The 15294-nt window shown below is 45.9% G+C and overlaps 1 protein-coding gene and 1 long non-coding RNA gene across 2 annotated transcripts; both read left to right on the forward strand.

Moving 5' to 3' along the window:
* The first annotated feature begins 7340 nt into the window (after positions 1 to 7340).
* On the forward strand, positions 7341 to 8037 carry LOC123066182 (probable serine/threonine-protein kinase WNK5). The gene has a single exon (XM_044489317.1). It carries the CDS (start codon positions 7535 to 7537, stop codon positions 8021 to 8023), a length of 489 nt encoding a protein of 162 aa, XP_044345252.1. The 5' UTR covers positions 7341 to 7534; the 3' UTR covers positions 8024 to 8037.
* Positions 8038 to 8047: 10 nt separating this feature from the next.
* LOC123066183 (uncharacterized) lies at positions 8048 to 11201 on the forward strand. Its single transcript, XR_006431253.1, has 6 exons — positions 8048 to 8374; positions 9231 to 9290; positions 9627 to 9695; positions 9964 to 10019; positions 10227 to 10504; positions 10608 to 11201. It is a non-coding gene; the product is annotated as an uncharacterized lncRNA (long non-coding RNA).
* Positions 11202 to 15294: the final 4093 nt, after the last annotated feature.

Raw genomic sequence — 15294 nt, forward strand, 5'->3', positions numbered from 1 at the left:
GTTCATCAGGGCTAACCCGCGCATCTTCCCGTTCGTCCTGTTCGGAGGTTGGCTCGACGGAGTCTTCATTGTCTTCGGCATCTTCCGGAGTGTTATCCTCTCCTGTGTCGGTATTGTTGTTTTTTCCATTGCGTGGTTTAGAGCGGCAGCGCTGACATTGGTGCTTTGGTTGCTTCTCAGGAGGCTTATCCTCGACTGGTTTTTCATTGTCGCTGTTGTTCTCTTTGGGTGTATCCACCATATATATGTCATACAAGGAGGTGGCTGCCCAGCGTCCTATGGGCGGTGGCGCCTGCTCCTCTCCGGCATCGTCGTCCATACCGTCGATGTCTTTGGAGTCGTAGTCAAGCATGTTGGTTAGGTCTTTGACAGTGGCTATGTAATGGGTGGTGGGTGGGAAGCGAAATTCTCCGTCATCGACTTCCCATTCAAGTCGGATATAGTTCGGCTAAGAGTCTCCTGATAAGGAGAGGCTTTTAACGAGCTTAGCACATCGCCTAAAGGTGAGTGTCGGAAGATATCTGCGGAGCTAAACTCAACGATCGGCGCCTGATCGACGAGCGCAGATGCACGCGGTTCGAAACCTAAGGCCGGAGACGAGTTCGAGGTTCCGATGACACATGCCTCGTTCAAGGTCGGATTTGTGTTCGGCTTCAACGCCGCTAAGTCTGTGGCTTCCATGGCGGGGTTGAGCTTCCCGTCCTCGAACAACGCAATCTGCTCCGGATCTAGAGCCAGAGCAGTTACATGCGCTATCTCCTGGGCACGGTCCGATGACAGATTTAAGTCATGTTCATCTTGGCAGCAGGGAGCGGCTGTCATGGGTTCGAATCAGTCGAAAATCAAGTCTCCGCGGATGTCGGTGACGTAATTCAAGCTTCCAAACCTGACCTGATGGCCAGGGGCGTAGCTGTCGATCTGCTCCAGATGGCCAAGCGAGTTGGCCCGCAGTGCGAAGCCGCCGAATACGAAGACCTGTCCGGGGAGGAAAACCTCACCCTGGACTGCCTTGTTGAAGATGAATGATGGAGCCATCAAAACCTTCTGGTGACGACACAGCGGAACTCTCAATGAAAGCACCAATGCCGGTGTCAAAACCGGCGGACCTCGGGTAGGGGGTCCCGAACTGTGCGTCTAAGGTCGATGGTAACAGGAGATGGGGGACACGATGTTTACCCAGGTTCGGGCCCTCTCTATGGAGTTAATACCCTACTCCTGCTTGATTGATCTTGATGAATATGAATATTACAAGAGTTGATCTACCACGAGATCGTAATGGCTAAACCCTAGAAGTCTAGCCTATGATTGTGATTATAGTTGCCTCTACGGACTAAACCTACGGTTTATATAGACACCGGAGGGGGCTAGGGTTACACAAAGTCGGTTATAGAGAAAGGAATCTACATATCCGAATCATCAAGCTTGCCATACTCCGGACGTCCGAGGACCCCTTAATACAGGACTCCCTCAGACGTTACTGGTGGTGTATTTACAACATTTTTTCTCGAATCAAAATCACCGCAGTATTTATAACTAATTTATCATGTCTGCATTGCGTTAGTTATCAAGCTATTTGCACCGTAGTTGTCGGAGTATATTTTTCACAAGTTTTGCAAACAAAGCGGAGCACGGGACGTGCCATCCCCATCAAACGTTGCACAAGTTGTTCGTCCAGACGACTAAAAATAGAACGTTCGTCAAGAACACCAACAAAATGACGCGTTAGAGTAAACCCAAAAAAATTTCAGAAAATATGTTTTTTGTTGATGCTTAAGTAAACAAGGTTCAAAAGACTTTATTTGCTGTTGTTGGACAATAATTGTTTTTGGTCTGGCTGGCTAGTGCGTGCTTTACTCTCCTACTAGGAATCCTACGTTCGATTCCCTCCCTAGCACTTAATTTTTTCACGCCTAATATTGGATCTGGACTTCTGGAGTTGACCTGGTTGCTTAATTAGCGTGAATGTGAGCTTGCGGTTTGGGTTCCACCTGACGTGCGGTTAGTTGGATCGAACGACGCGCCGAAAGTTACGCTCGTTCGAGGGACGTGCCGCGAGTTTCGACAGTACTTAATTTAGACCGCGCGATCACGATCCAACGACTCTGGAGTCGTTCGGATCTGTTGCGAAATTCCTGTCGTATAGAAAATAGCTTTCTCGTTTTTCCAAAATTAGTTTTGGGCCATTAATATTTTGTGCATTTACGCACAGCAGAAAATCATAAAAAACCGAAAGCAAAACAAACAAATCAAAACACCTGTTGACTGTTGTAGAGCGCGGGAGCTGTATCTCGCTGGTAGCATCCCGCAGCTCTGTGGGCGTGTTTGGATGGGTGGCTCGCACCTGGCTCGTATCTCGGATGCAAAATAGCCCATGTTTGATTTGCTGCATGGTCTCCTTAGCCTGGCCCAGGCGGTGCAAAAGTAGGCCTCTCAGCTAGGCTGAGAGGAACGCAAGATCCGAGCGTTTCTCTCGTGCAGGCTCGTCCTTGCCTGTTCGCCTTGCTCTTAACCCCATCGTCTCCTATCTTCTTCCCACCTTCTTCCCACCGACGCCGCTATAACGTGTTTTCCTCAGCCGTTCGTTCCTTTTGTTCGTTTCTTATCGCTACTTTGTTTCCTTTTTATATTTTATTCGTTTTCTTTTGTTTTTCCTTCTAGTTTATATTTCTTCCCTGGTTCTATTTTTTTATTAATTATACTTATTTTTTGTTTCTTTCTCGGCTTTTTCCAATTTTCTTGTTTTATTTTCTTTTCTTTTCTTTTTCGCACTTGTTTTTCTTTTCTTATTTTTCTTTGGTATTTTGTATCTGTCTTATTTTTCCTTCGTTTACTTTGTTTCTTTCTTGCTTTTCACCATTTTCTATTCTTTTGTGTTGGTTTTCTTCCTTTTTTTGCTATTTTTCTTTTGATTTGTTTTGTTTCTTTTTTGTTTTCTGATGGAATCTATTTTTTTCTTTTATTCATATAAAATAATATTGACCAAGTATTTTAAAATTATTAAACGTGTGAATAATTGTTTTTCTCATACACATTATATATATTTTTATTCATGGGAAGCATTTTTTCTATACACATTTAACATTTTTCAAATGTGTGATTAACATTTTGCAAACACTCTATTATTTTTAATAAAATTCTTGATTAATTTTTTAAGTACATGATTATCTTTTTTTCATACATATTGTTTATTTTTTATACATTAGAAACATTTTGTCTATACACATTCAACATTTTCTCAAATGCTTATTTTTTCAAATATTTAAAGTAAAGTGTTTTTTGAATTATATATATTTAGAATATTTTGAAGTATAAACAAAAGTTAAAAAAAACAAAAACATAAAAAAAAGCATGAGGTTGTTGCCTGCCTCCCGCACTAGCCCGGCCCAGTAAGCGCTCGCTTTACTTAAGGCTGTCCTATGTCTCGCATAAGCGAGACCAGTAATCCATCAGGGGAGACATGTTTGGCTAGGTAATCCACACAATCTAGTGGCGATTCCCGCAAACATTTTGAATAATTAATAAAGCCTGGCCGATTTCTCTCTCAAAGAAAAAAATCCTAGATACACGGGCATCAACAGATGTCTTACAGACTCCCTCATACTAATTATTTTCACACCCATGAATTTCACGGGGGTACCCCCCCCCCTCCTTTGCCGATCAAATAATGCCACGTAATTAGAGTCCGTGGAATCGGTAGTAAGTAGTCCATGGCTCTAGCATTACTCAAGCAAGACATAGACGCGACCCTTGTAGAGCGCTCCATGGCTACAAAAACAAAAGGTTACTGGGTCACGCCTACATGTGTCAACTAGGAGGTCTCCTCTCGAAAATGTTAAATGGAGGACGAGCTCATGGAGCCCTTTTTTGATTTTTTTTCAAAATCTCATTTTTAAAGTTAAAAAATATTTAAAAAGCACGTTCATATAGATGTATAGTTCGTGTGTAAAATTTGAAGATGATGTACATTATGATGAAAGCTACATTAAAGGAGAAAATCTTGATTTAAAAATGGCGAACAACACACATATTGTTCACTACTCCCTCCGATCCATGTATTGCAGCAGGGACAATTATTTTGAATCAGAGAGAGTATAAGAAATGCATGAGTTTTTTTAGCTCTCACCATAATGTATTGCGTTGTTAGACTTTACACACATGTAGAACACATCATTATGAACGTGTATAATATTTTTTCAGGATTTTTCAAAACTTAAAATACGATTTTCCTTTTAAAAAAAAAGAAGCTCCATGAAGAGCTTGTCCTCTAAAATGTTCTACTTGTCTCCTCCGACACTACACACCACCACCAGCTGGCAGCAGCGAAGGCAAAGCAACCAGGGCGTTGGTCATGGTTCCGCTCACTCTCTTCCCCAGTCCGATCGAACCAAACCAGCGCTAGTACGAAACAGAAGCGTCGGCAATGGCTACGCTGCCGCTCCAAACCGTGCAGCTGCGCAGGTCTCCCTCGCCGCCCGACGCCGCCTATAGCTCTGCTGCACCGCAAGCTTTGGCCCTGGACGAACTTCCCCCTTCTCTCCGGTAGAGTTGCTTTGCCACACACGCCCTGATCCCATTGATTTCCAGATATCAAGAGAATGACAAGAACATCACTACAATATCTAAGAGCAACTCTAACGGATCCCTTATACTTGCGAACTGTAAACGTGGTATACGGGCCAGAAAAGCAGGGTTTGAGGGGCCATTTCTGCTGCAGCCAAACAAACACCATATTTGGAACCACAAATTTCAAAACAAATCATCCACGGGCGAAATTGAAAAACACATAGCCCATCTATAGTTTAATCATGGGTACATAGATCGATTATCACTACACTTATACTACAATTCCACACCGTCATACCCTAACTAAAAAAAATCTGAGCTTGCCGGAGCTCTCCGGGTGTGGCGGCGGCAGCGGCGCTCACTCGTCGTCGTTAGAGTCGGAGGAGGCAAGGTCGACGTATTTCTTGTCCCGCTCCTCCTTCTCGCGGCGCCATGCGGCTAGCTTCTCGTGAAGCTCGCGGTCGGCAACGAGTGCCTGCTCGAAGAGGAGGTCGCTGAGCTCGTCGCCTCGCCGGCGATGTGCGCCCTCCTCCCGCTGCTCGCGTGCAGTGTGCTCGGTGAGCGCCGCCTCGAAGGCGTCCGCGCCAGGCCCGACAAGGTAGTACTCCCCCTCCCCTCGCCCCCCCCCCCCACCGCGCGCGCTCGATCTTGACGACGGGGAGGTCGCCAGACTCCCTCTCCCTCTTCGCCGGAAGTAGCCCCGCGTCGGAAGAGCTCCTCGTGCCGGAGCGCCTCGCATGGCGGGGGTCATACTCCTTCGTCTCGCGGCAGAGGAGGGACTTCGGCACCTGCAGCCCATAGTTGGTATAGCGCTTGGCCACGCGCCGCGTCGGAGGTGACGCAGCGTTTGTGCTCCAGGTCTTCGCCGCCACCGCGCTGGCCATCCTCGCGGATTGGGGAGGAGGGGCACGACTGATTTCTCACGTGTTCAACTATTTGGGTCAATCATCCAACTACGTGTGTCCAACACTTGATGGGTTATATGTCATGTGCTCCCTGAACTAAAACCACGTCAATTATTTTAGATCAGAGGGACTACTCTTTTGCTTAAAAAAAGAGTTACATGTCGCTCATGTACATCTGGTACGAGGGAAACTAATGATGCGGCCAACTATATCCACGCCTGTCAAAGTGATATATCATCGCACAGGCGCACGGGGCCGCTAGCTTGGCCCATCACCGCCTCCTCTGAGTCACACGGTTGCACGGGCATCGTCAGTATACCACCACTTTGCATGCCCCGGCAATCTCTCCAGGTTTCTTCCCATCTCTCATGGCGGTACGCCCGAGCCATCACCACCTCCTCCGCACCATACGGTTGGACGGGCAGCCGGCCCGTCACCTGCTCCTCCGCATCACATGGTTGCACGGGCGTCGCCAATCCATCACCGCGCTGCACGCCCCGCCCATCTCTCAAGCTTTCTTCCCTTCTCTTGTGGCGGTTCGCCCGACCCATTACCGCCTCCTCCGCACCACATGGTTGCACGGACGCCTCTCCCACACCACCTCCTCCGCACCACAAGACTGCACGGGTTGTGCTTGTCTCCCATCGCGCCGCACACACCGCCCATCGCTCCATCTTTCTCCCCTTCTCTTGTGCGGTAATTAACATCCAACGATGATGACGCTCGGACCTGGAGGAGTAGGCGACGAGGTAGGCCACGACGGCTAGCAACGGCGCCAGGGACGACTGTCGTCCTCGGGACTTGGTTGTCATCATCAACACGCCATGGTCCACAAGGACTGTAGTACAACTCCCGATACCTCCTTCATCTCCCTCTGGCATCCTTCCTTTGGCAGTCTGATTCAAATTCAATCTTGCTCTCTTCGGGGTTAAACAAGTAGCAGATTATACCGGGAGTTTAGCTCATCGTTTAAGGTTTCAATCTGAAAGCCTCATGCTTCACTGCTTGAGTACCATGTTCGTGCTTGTGGATTAACAACCTCTGTCAATTTATACATGGCATGCTTTATGCTCCCTCTGTTTCACAATGCAATGCATATTAGTTTTTCAAAAGTCAAATGTCTTTGACCAAGTTTCTAGAATAAACTATCAATATCTGAAATACTAATAAATAAACTATAAAAGTACATGTGGATAATAATTGTTTAGAACAGAGGGAGTATTAATTAGCATATGGTTCCATGCGTAAGAAACACGATCTTTAACTGAACTTAATTGACACTAAAACAATAAAATAAGATGATAACTAAGTTTTTTCTGTAAAGATACTTTGGTTAGTTGTCGCCGGGTCGCTTATGTACACAGCTGATCAGGCCTTAATGTATTAGTAATGTTACATTCAAATGAAAACTGTGATCAATCACTAGTACTATTATGCCTTGATCCTCTCATTTCTGTCTCTTCCTCCTAGAGGTCGCTAGAAACATGCTTCATTCCCTTTCCTGTTGTTAGTCAGTGCAAAGCATTGCTTTTACTTTAAATATGTTTTTTCTATTTTAATTCTAACTACCCATCTGAATGGCCAATCTCTACTATACTATTAAACAAGCAAACATATTCATCGCTACGTGCACCCAGCCTAAGCTACACAGAACAACACGGAGAAATTACAGCCTCCCGATCAGATAGCATAATTTGATCTAACGGTCAAGATTGCACAAACCCACATCAAAAGTACACTTAGCATTTTATTCTGGGCGGACGAAAACTCTGCCACTAGCGAGCGGAGGAAAGATTGGTTTGGCAACGACATAATCCCACCCTCAATTAGCGCTAACCTCTCACCTCTAATCCCATCCCCAATTAGCGCGTCCCAACCTTCCCAAATCGCGGTCTCAGCTCTGCTCCGCCCTCGCCCACCCGCCCGTTTCGCATGCCCCCAAATCCACCGTGGCCGCGCCGCCGTAGCAGCAGCACCACCCCGTCATCGGCGACAGGAGGAACAGCAGCAACGAGGAGGCGTTTCAGGAGGTGGACCCGACCGGGCGGTTCGGGCGGTACGCGGCCATGCCGGGATGGGCTCCGTCAAGAAGGTTCGACCAGGAGGAGTGCATCGAGGTGGCGTGGAACCGGGTGCGCCTGCGCGCGCTGGACCCCGCCATGGTCGACCGCCGCCATGCCGAGGTGCGCCTTCTCCGCTCCCTCCATCGTGACCACATCATAGGCTTCCACGAGGTCTGGCTCGACCATGACGCTGGCGTGCTGAACTTCATCACCGAGGTCTGCAACTCGGCGAGCCTTCACGAGTATTTCGACCGCCACAAGCACGTCTCCGTCAAAGCGCTCAAGAAGTGGGCGCTCCTTGAGGGCCTTGACCACCTCCACACCCGCGACCCCTGCATCATCCACCGCGACCGTACTTGCAGCAACGTCTTCAGCAACGGCAACACCGGCCATGTAATACCTGCGCCAATCAATCTCGCTCGCCTAGCTAATTGCCTATCCTCTCACACTTCTTGGTTCGGAGAGCCTCAACGGCGACGAGGACAACAGTAGGATCTAACGTACGGTTCTTGGTCCACCCTTTTCATCGTACTGGATTAGGAATGCTTGCTTGTACCTGGTGCTGATGGTTGGGGTTCTGCAGACTTGGCAGAGATCGTGAATTTTCTCGGTATCATGCAAAGCGATTCAGTTGAGAGGAATGCAACTCTTTGTTCTTTGAGGCTTACTTTTCTTTAGTGTTAGATTTTGTTACATATCTGCTGTGTGACGAGAATTGCAAACTCAGATTCAGCGGGTGCCATCTTTTGTGGTGTTGCATGCCAGAGGCAGGCAGTTGGAGCTTCTCCGTCTAATTGTTAACTTGGTGGAAGCTAGCTGCTATACCGACAACCTAGAGTGAAGGTTGGTTTAACACTTCACTCTTTGTAGTATAATTTCTCTATGCTGATTATACAAAACCATTAGTCAGATCCTCATAATCGGTAGCTATTTTCTGTTAAACATTTTCCAGCATTGTAAGCAGAAAAGGTTTTTGATGCAAAATGTACTTCATTGTACAGAAAGTATTAGATGATGTTTTAACCTCAGTGTTGGAGCATCTGACACATACATTACCTGACAAATTGCTCCCTCACAGTGTCGTTGATGAGCAGTTAGAAAGGATGTACAACTTGTAGATTCCATTGCCATACATTACCTGACAAATTGCTCCCTCGCAGTGTCGTTGATGAGCAGTTAGAAAGGATGTACAACTTGTAGATTCCATTGCAGAGAAACATGCTTAGATTTTTTTTCAAAAGAGTGCAAGTCTTTTCCTGCTGCTGTCCAAATACAACCAATTTACCCCCTGCAAGTGAACCCAATTTTATGTTCTTGTCAGATGCATTATTTAGAAGGCACAAATTTCTAGCACACATATAATTTTGAAAAGGTATGAATCTGTGTTGCTGTTTTGTGACCCCCCAGATGACAAGCAATTTCAAGAACCACCACCATTTCAGTGTGAACATAGAATAAATATAGTATGGGTGTTTAAAAATCTTTCCTTTATGACTGTTTGGAAATCTAAAGTATCAGTATTGTTCTATTTCTAAATGATTTTTTAGTATCAGATATAAAAATAGCAGTCAAATTTCGGAATAATTACGGTGCATAGTTGGTTAATTTATTCAGAAAGGGGAGAACCATAAGTAGTTGTTTGCACTTTAAAGCTTTGCTCGATTTCTTGTTTAGCTCATTTCTGTTGACTTTTGTACAGCCAAATCAGGAGCTTGGATGATGTCAGGTTGAATCTCGAGGTTCTCAAGTACTTGTGATGGTATTCTCTTATATATCTAACTAAGAAGATGTAGATAATAAAAAATTTATTTGTTTTGTATAACTTTACTGCGCATATGTGTATGAGTGTATGTTCAGATTGTTCAACACCCCCTTTATTTTTCTAGAATCCCGTGCCATTTTGTATTTGTACAGCTTGCATTGAGGGAGTGCAGCAAATCCAGGACTCACCATGATGATGTGCATTCTAAGAAAAATATAATCAAATTCCTATCACTTAAGATACCTTTACTAGCGGAACAATGGAATTGTGTGTACAAAATCTTTCTTTCATAGCAATTATGCTGATAAAATATTCGTCCTTCATGTTTTGCAGAATAGTTCAGTGAAATGTACAAAGGGATAACCTTGGATGCAGTACTGGAGCATAGGCGGGACACTACTGGTCCTTGCCCCCACCTCCCTTCCTAGAGGAAATTTTACCAAATATGCTTATATTTCTGCTAATCGTTCTACTAACCCTCCGGCGTCTCTGATCACCCTAGCCTTTTTATGTCATACACTCATTTTGGCCCCTCCTAATATCTGGTTCATGCTCCCCCACAGCTTAGATTGTGAAGACTTGCTTAGTCCATCCTTTTGCTTTGCTTATTAATGATGCCCCAAGATGCAAAATACTAATTATTTTGCTTTATGTGTGTGCTACATTTTAGATGCAATTGCTGATCAACATCTTTGGCTTCACGGTTATTCATGGAAACTGGATGTGGTGAGTGTCGTCAAAATTTTATCCATTTTTTATTTTCTTCACATTTTTAGTAAAATGACTATTCAGACAAGCTTAAAAAATAGATAAATTGGTTTCATAACGTTTGGATTCTAGAGGCTTGTCATGCACTGCAAGTCTACTTGTTGATCCATTTGAACCAATGCATGAGCTCAGTCGAATTCACATCAATGTCCTTTAACACTGCAGGCAATGAAACAAAAGGAGTTGCACTGGTTGGGAGGCATGGAGAGTTCAAGTACTATCTGGGATACTACTTACATTGCTAATAAGTTAACGTCTGGTCCTAATACTAGGATTCCCAGCTATCTTAGTTTCAAGCCCTGTATGCTGATTTGATTGAAGGTGGAAATGGGACTCCTTTTGGTGCTTAAGTAATAACTCAATGATAGCGGGAACTGGTTGAATTATCAATATACATTTGGGCATAGAGCATGAGGATGTATGAAACTTCTGAACACTTTCAGGTTGTCTATAAATTAACAGTCTTGGCCACTTAAGAAAAGTGAATTGCAACTAAATTGTTGAAAAATGCAGTTCTACGATTAAGTACTTTGCTGAAATTTTCAGGTTGTCGGACAAACTGCAACTATGAACAGTATGCCTCATTTGACTCTTGTGGGGGTAGAGCGATAAAATAAACATGTCATCACTAGGCGAGTTCAAACACTGGATGGCAAGGCGATCATCTATTTGAATACACTTATTCGTTTCAAGGAGGTAGAAGGCGGTGCAGAAGCTGCAGTTTTGACCCCACTTGTGCTAGCCAATTTTTTTTCTTTGAGATTTGTGCCAGCCAATTTGGGTATGAGTGATGCTCACGGAGGCCATTCTACGATAGCTGATGGACTGTCATGTCTATAAATTCTTATATAGCTGACAATTCAATCATGAAATGCTAGGGCTCCATGGAAGGAAAAGGAAAATGCGTCTGCAAAATCAGTAGATTTTGTGATGGAAGGATTGGTAGATTTGATATTATCTTACAACCTATAAGAACACCGAATGTGTGAAACAACATTCGTTATTGTCCAGCAACGCGACCATAAATCCACAATGATTGCAACACTGTATTTATTTGACCATATATTTTCAGAATATTTCATGTTTTGTTTATATATACTTATGATACTTACTTTAAGTTTGAAACGTGCGTTGCACGTGAATGTTTACTAGTATTGAAAACGAGACAGCCCTTCTGCATGCTGCTGTCAGCTTTGGTCGCCTCTCGAGTCATCTACATGTGCCAACTGCTATCTGTACTCTGTCCTAGTTCTGGAGATTCTCCCACACCCAGTGAAGCTCACCGATAGTCAGCCAGCCTTGCTGCCTGTCTCCGAGCAGTCAAAAAAGTTCTCTTCCATGTGCCAACAAGCTAAAACCGCCACCGTTCTTTCCACCACAGCGCCCTCTTCTAATTTTGTTGCGGTGCCGGTCCTCCCTCCATCGATCTGCTCAGCTCTCTTGGTGTAGCTCACTCCCACACTCCCACTGTCTTTCTTTGCTGCAGCCTATGATGGCCCGAGCACGACCATCCAACATCATGTGGTCGCCGGAGCATCTCTAGCAGATCTGGTATACATCGTCCTGTAAAAATCGGTTTACAGGATATCACAAAATCTTGTTTGAGTATGATTTCTGCCCCGGCAGAACAAATCCCATAAAAATATTTAATGGACCCGGCAACATTGCACAAACTCCCAAAAATGCCCACTAAATTGCAATTGGGTCCATCTTTCTCACCACATTTCCCCATCTGCGTACGAAGCACGGGCTGGGGCGGAGGTGCCGCAGCGCGCGAGGAGGAGCACGCATCTTGCCGGTGACGGCGCCGGGCGCGGGGGCAGACGTGGGGAGCAGACAACAACAGCTAGCTAGCGATGGTGGCAGCAGCTAGCTAGCTAGCTCGAGACCGCAGCTTGGGCGCTCGCGTGGCCACGGCTCGCGAGGCAGCTCAGCAGTGGCGACAGCTAGGGCCTGGTGGTTGCCGGCCTCAAGGTGTTCCGGCGAGGTCGCGCTCCGTGACGGGAGCCAAAAGTTGTTTTCAGGTCACTGTAAAAAAAACTTAAATCTCATAGATACAAAGGAAATAAGCCCGTGGATTTGGGGTCCCACAAAAACAAAACCGGAACAGCCGAATTTACTGGATCTATTCAGACCGGCAAAACCGTCACCGTCCCGCAAACTGGCGTTTATTTTGTATGATGGCCTGATTTGCGGGATCTGCTAGAGATGCTCGAAGACCTTAGGTGTCGGCATGCTCAGCTTCGGCTTCTCCGTGCGCTCCACCAGTCTCACCATCACATTCGACAGCCCAGCCATGCTCCCCACCTTCGAGTCCAGGCCAGGTGATCCCTTGTTGGTGGACCGCCGTCGCCTCGGCTGGTCCTGCGGCGACATCGTCGCGGTCTGGTCCTGTTGCTGGCCGGTCATAACATAATCGTATACTGTAGTACATGAACAGAGTGGTTCTTGGGGGTCTGACATGAGTGGGTCGCACTATATCTAGCTTACATATCTTATTAGAATAACAAACATGTGAAATTGTTGGTCATTCAGTATTAAGCGCAATATAAGTTATAATCTAATTATCTTTACCACTGATAGGTGAAGGTTAAAACACGAAAAATATAACTCAAATCCTTTCATATTAATACATGTATTTTGACAGTAGTGGAGCATTTGGATCATATACTCATATCCACTTCATGCTTTTCATTCTATGAATAATGAAGAAAACATGGCCTCGCTCAAGGAACTGGAAATTAAACAATTTTGCAAATGTTGAAAAATTAATATAACATGGAAGTACTAATGGTTTGCAAGGTGTGATGAATTTAACTTGCATATGTGCATTTGTATATAAAATGTTCATTTGTTGTCAGGTAAAACACTGTGTAATGTAAAGGAATTTTCTTCTCTATATTTGTAGTGTATTGGAAAATATAATTTACAAAACACAAATATGGAGTTAAATAAAGTTTGGCCTATGTACAGATGTATTATTAACGGGACTGATTTACACAGTAGCTGAATGCTCCATTAAGTCAGGAGTTATTTAATTGAGATTTAGGAGGGCAACCCAAGTGAAGTGCTACACTTGATGGCCCATGTATAGCCTGCAAATTAGGGGTAAATGATGGCGTAAAGCAACTCACCTTGCAATAATATATACACACAGCAGGGAGGAATTTTAAAATTGTGCATCCTACGAGTTATATATACATGTAATAAAACCTGCAATTAGCAGAAACACAACCATGCACTTTGCTTCAGGAAGTAATTGAACAGGACGAAAGAAGAAAGAGAAAAGCTGGGCTGTATGTGTCGAATTTGAAAAGGTAGCAGTAAATTGTATACTGAAGGTTAGTCCGCGAGGAGAACGAGCGATTCGTGTTTTATTTCCGCGAATATATGGTGAAAAGCCCAAGTAACCACAGTGGGCCAAATTGATGCCGAGAGGAGCATCCCCCCAACAGCTTGTGCCGGTGCCGATGAATAGCTCATTGTAGATCATCCGACGGCTAAAACGTAGAGGTCGTGACACAGACGCCCTCATCTCATCTTTGGTGCAGTTTTACCTCCCCGCTTCTTCCAGATATTGTGGCGGCGGCCGACGTCTTCAACCTCTTCATCGTTTCGAGGTCAGGCGGCTGCTCCTGGTTTTATAGATCGAATGTCGAATCTCCGGCACCTCCTTCGGTTCCTCGGCACCTCATCCCGATCTCCGTCGAAGTCAGCAGGATGGGGGCGGAGGGAGGCAGCAGGGAGAGGTCGGATCTATGCACCGCACCTGCACGAACCAGCAAGATTCATCCTTTCCTCCGGGTTGGGTCAGGCTCGCCACTTTGGGACAGCCAAGCAACGGCGCCAACAGCAGACCACGAAGCAGCATCTGTACCTGGCACTTGATGACCACGCTGACGGATTCAACATCCACAAGCTGGACATGGACAATGACCCGACAAACCGGCTGCGGATCTGCAGGTTCCCCGCTGCGCCTCTCCGAGCCGCCTGCCCTCCGCATAGGGCCTCCAACAATTGGAAGAAGAGCGCAGTTTGCTGCCCTTGGCAGCCACATCATAGCCACAAGCCCCTCCGCCCATGAAATACCCCACGTACAAGAGGCCCACGGCAGTGCCACCCTCATCTTTGATACGAAGACATCTACGCTTACTACGTCAAATATTTTACCGCAAGGTCTAGAAAACTGCTATGATTCAGCCATAGCCGTCAGGAACAGACTATATGTGTTCGAATCATACAGCGACAACAACGACGGCACCGACGGTTTATATTATTTTGGGGGCTTCCACTGCCTTTCTGCGGATCCGGACGATGATGAGAGGGACTGGACTTGGCGACCCTTGTTCAATTCCTCGCGTTTCTCTTGGAGCTGGGCTAAGTTCGGTGGCAGTCCACCTGACTTTCCGTTTGATCCCAAGTTTATCACCTCGCTTGCCGTGCACCCGCGGACGGGCACCATCTTTGTTTCCGCTTGTAGGCGGGGGGTCTGGTGTACATTGTCCTACGGCACGAGAGGTGGTGGCCAGTGGAAGCGCCGTGGTAATTGGGTGCTGCCATTCAAAGGCCCTGCCCACTATGATGGTTTGCTCGACGCATGGGTCGGGCTCCACCTCCATTCCGCTGACACGGTTGATGCTGAGGGGTACCTTTGTGCATGCCACATCATCTCTGGCCGGCAGCCGCCAAAGAGGAAAGTGGGCAGGGAGCAGCTTTTTCTCAAGCAACCACACTGGAGACATCTCGATGCAAAACTCGTTTACATGGGTGAGGGCAGTAAGTACTGCCTCGTGGAGCACCTCCGACCTGAGGGAGCGGACACGATGAAGTATGTGCTTCGTGTGACCACATTCATTGTCAAGTATGGCAAGGACGGTGAGCTCACGACCATGGCTCACCGGCCTGCTCGCTTCTACAAGGCGCCCAGCTATGACGTGCAAGCGTTTTGGATGTAGTCCATGCTCAAGCTTGTTCATCTACCAACTTTTCATGTTTTCTGCTTTTTTTTGCCCCTTCTATTTGATGAGCTGCCGTTTGTAGGTTCTTAATGATGATAAGAGTTAATGTGTCATATCAAATTCGATGGTGGCTCTCTTATCTGTTATACGACTAGGTTTTATTACATCTGATAATTTGCTCCCAAACAATATGCGCCTCATAATACTTATGTTCATGATGTTATGGAATTTAGCCTCGCATTAGAGTAGCGTTCGTAAAAATGCTACCCCCTTGT

The sequence above is a fragment of the Triticum aestivum genome, chromosome 3B, assembly GCF_018294505.1.
Source record: "Triticum aestivum cultivar Chinese Spring chromosome 3B, IWGSC CS RefSeq v2.1, whole genome shotgun sequence".
NCBI classification, from domain to species: Eukaryota; Viridiplantae; Streptophyta; class Magnoliopsida; order Poales; family Poaceae; genus Triticum; species Triticum aestivum.

Coding starts and splice junctions, on each gene's coding strand:
- LOC123066182 (XM_044489317.1), top strand. CDS start 7,535: ATGCCGGGATGGGCTCCGTCAAGAAGGTTCGACCAGGAGGAGTGCATC.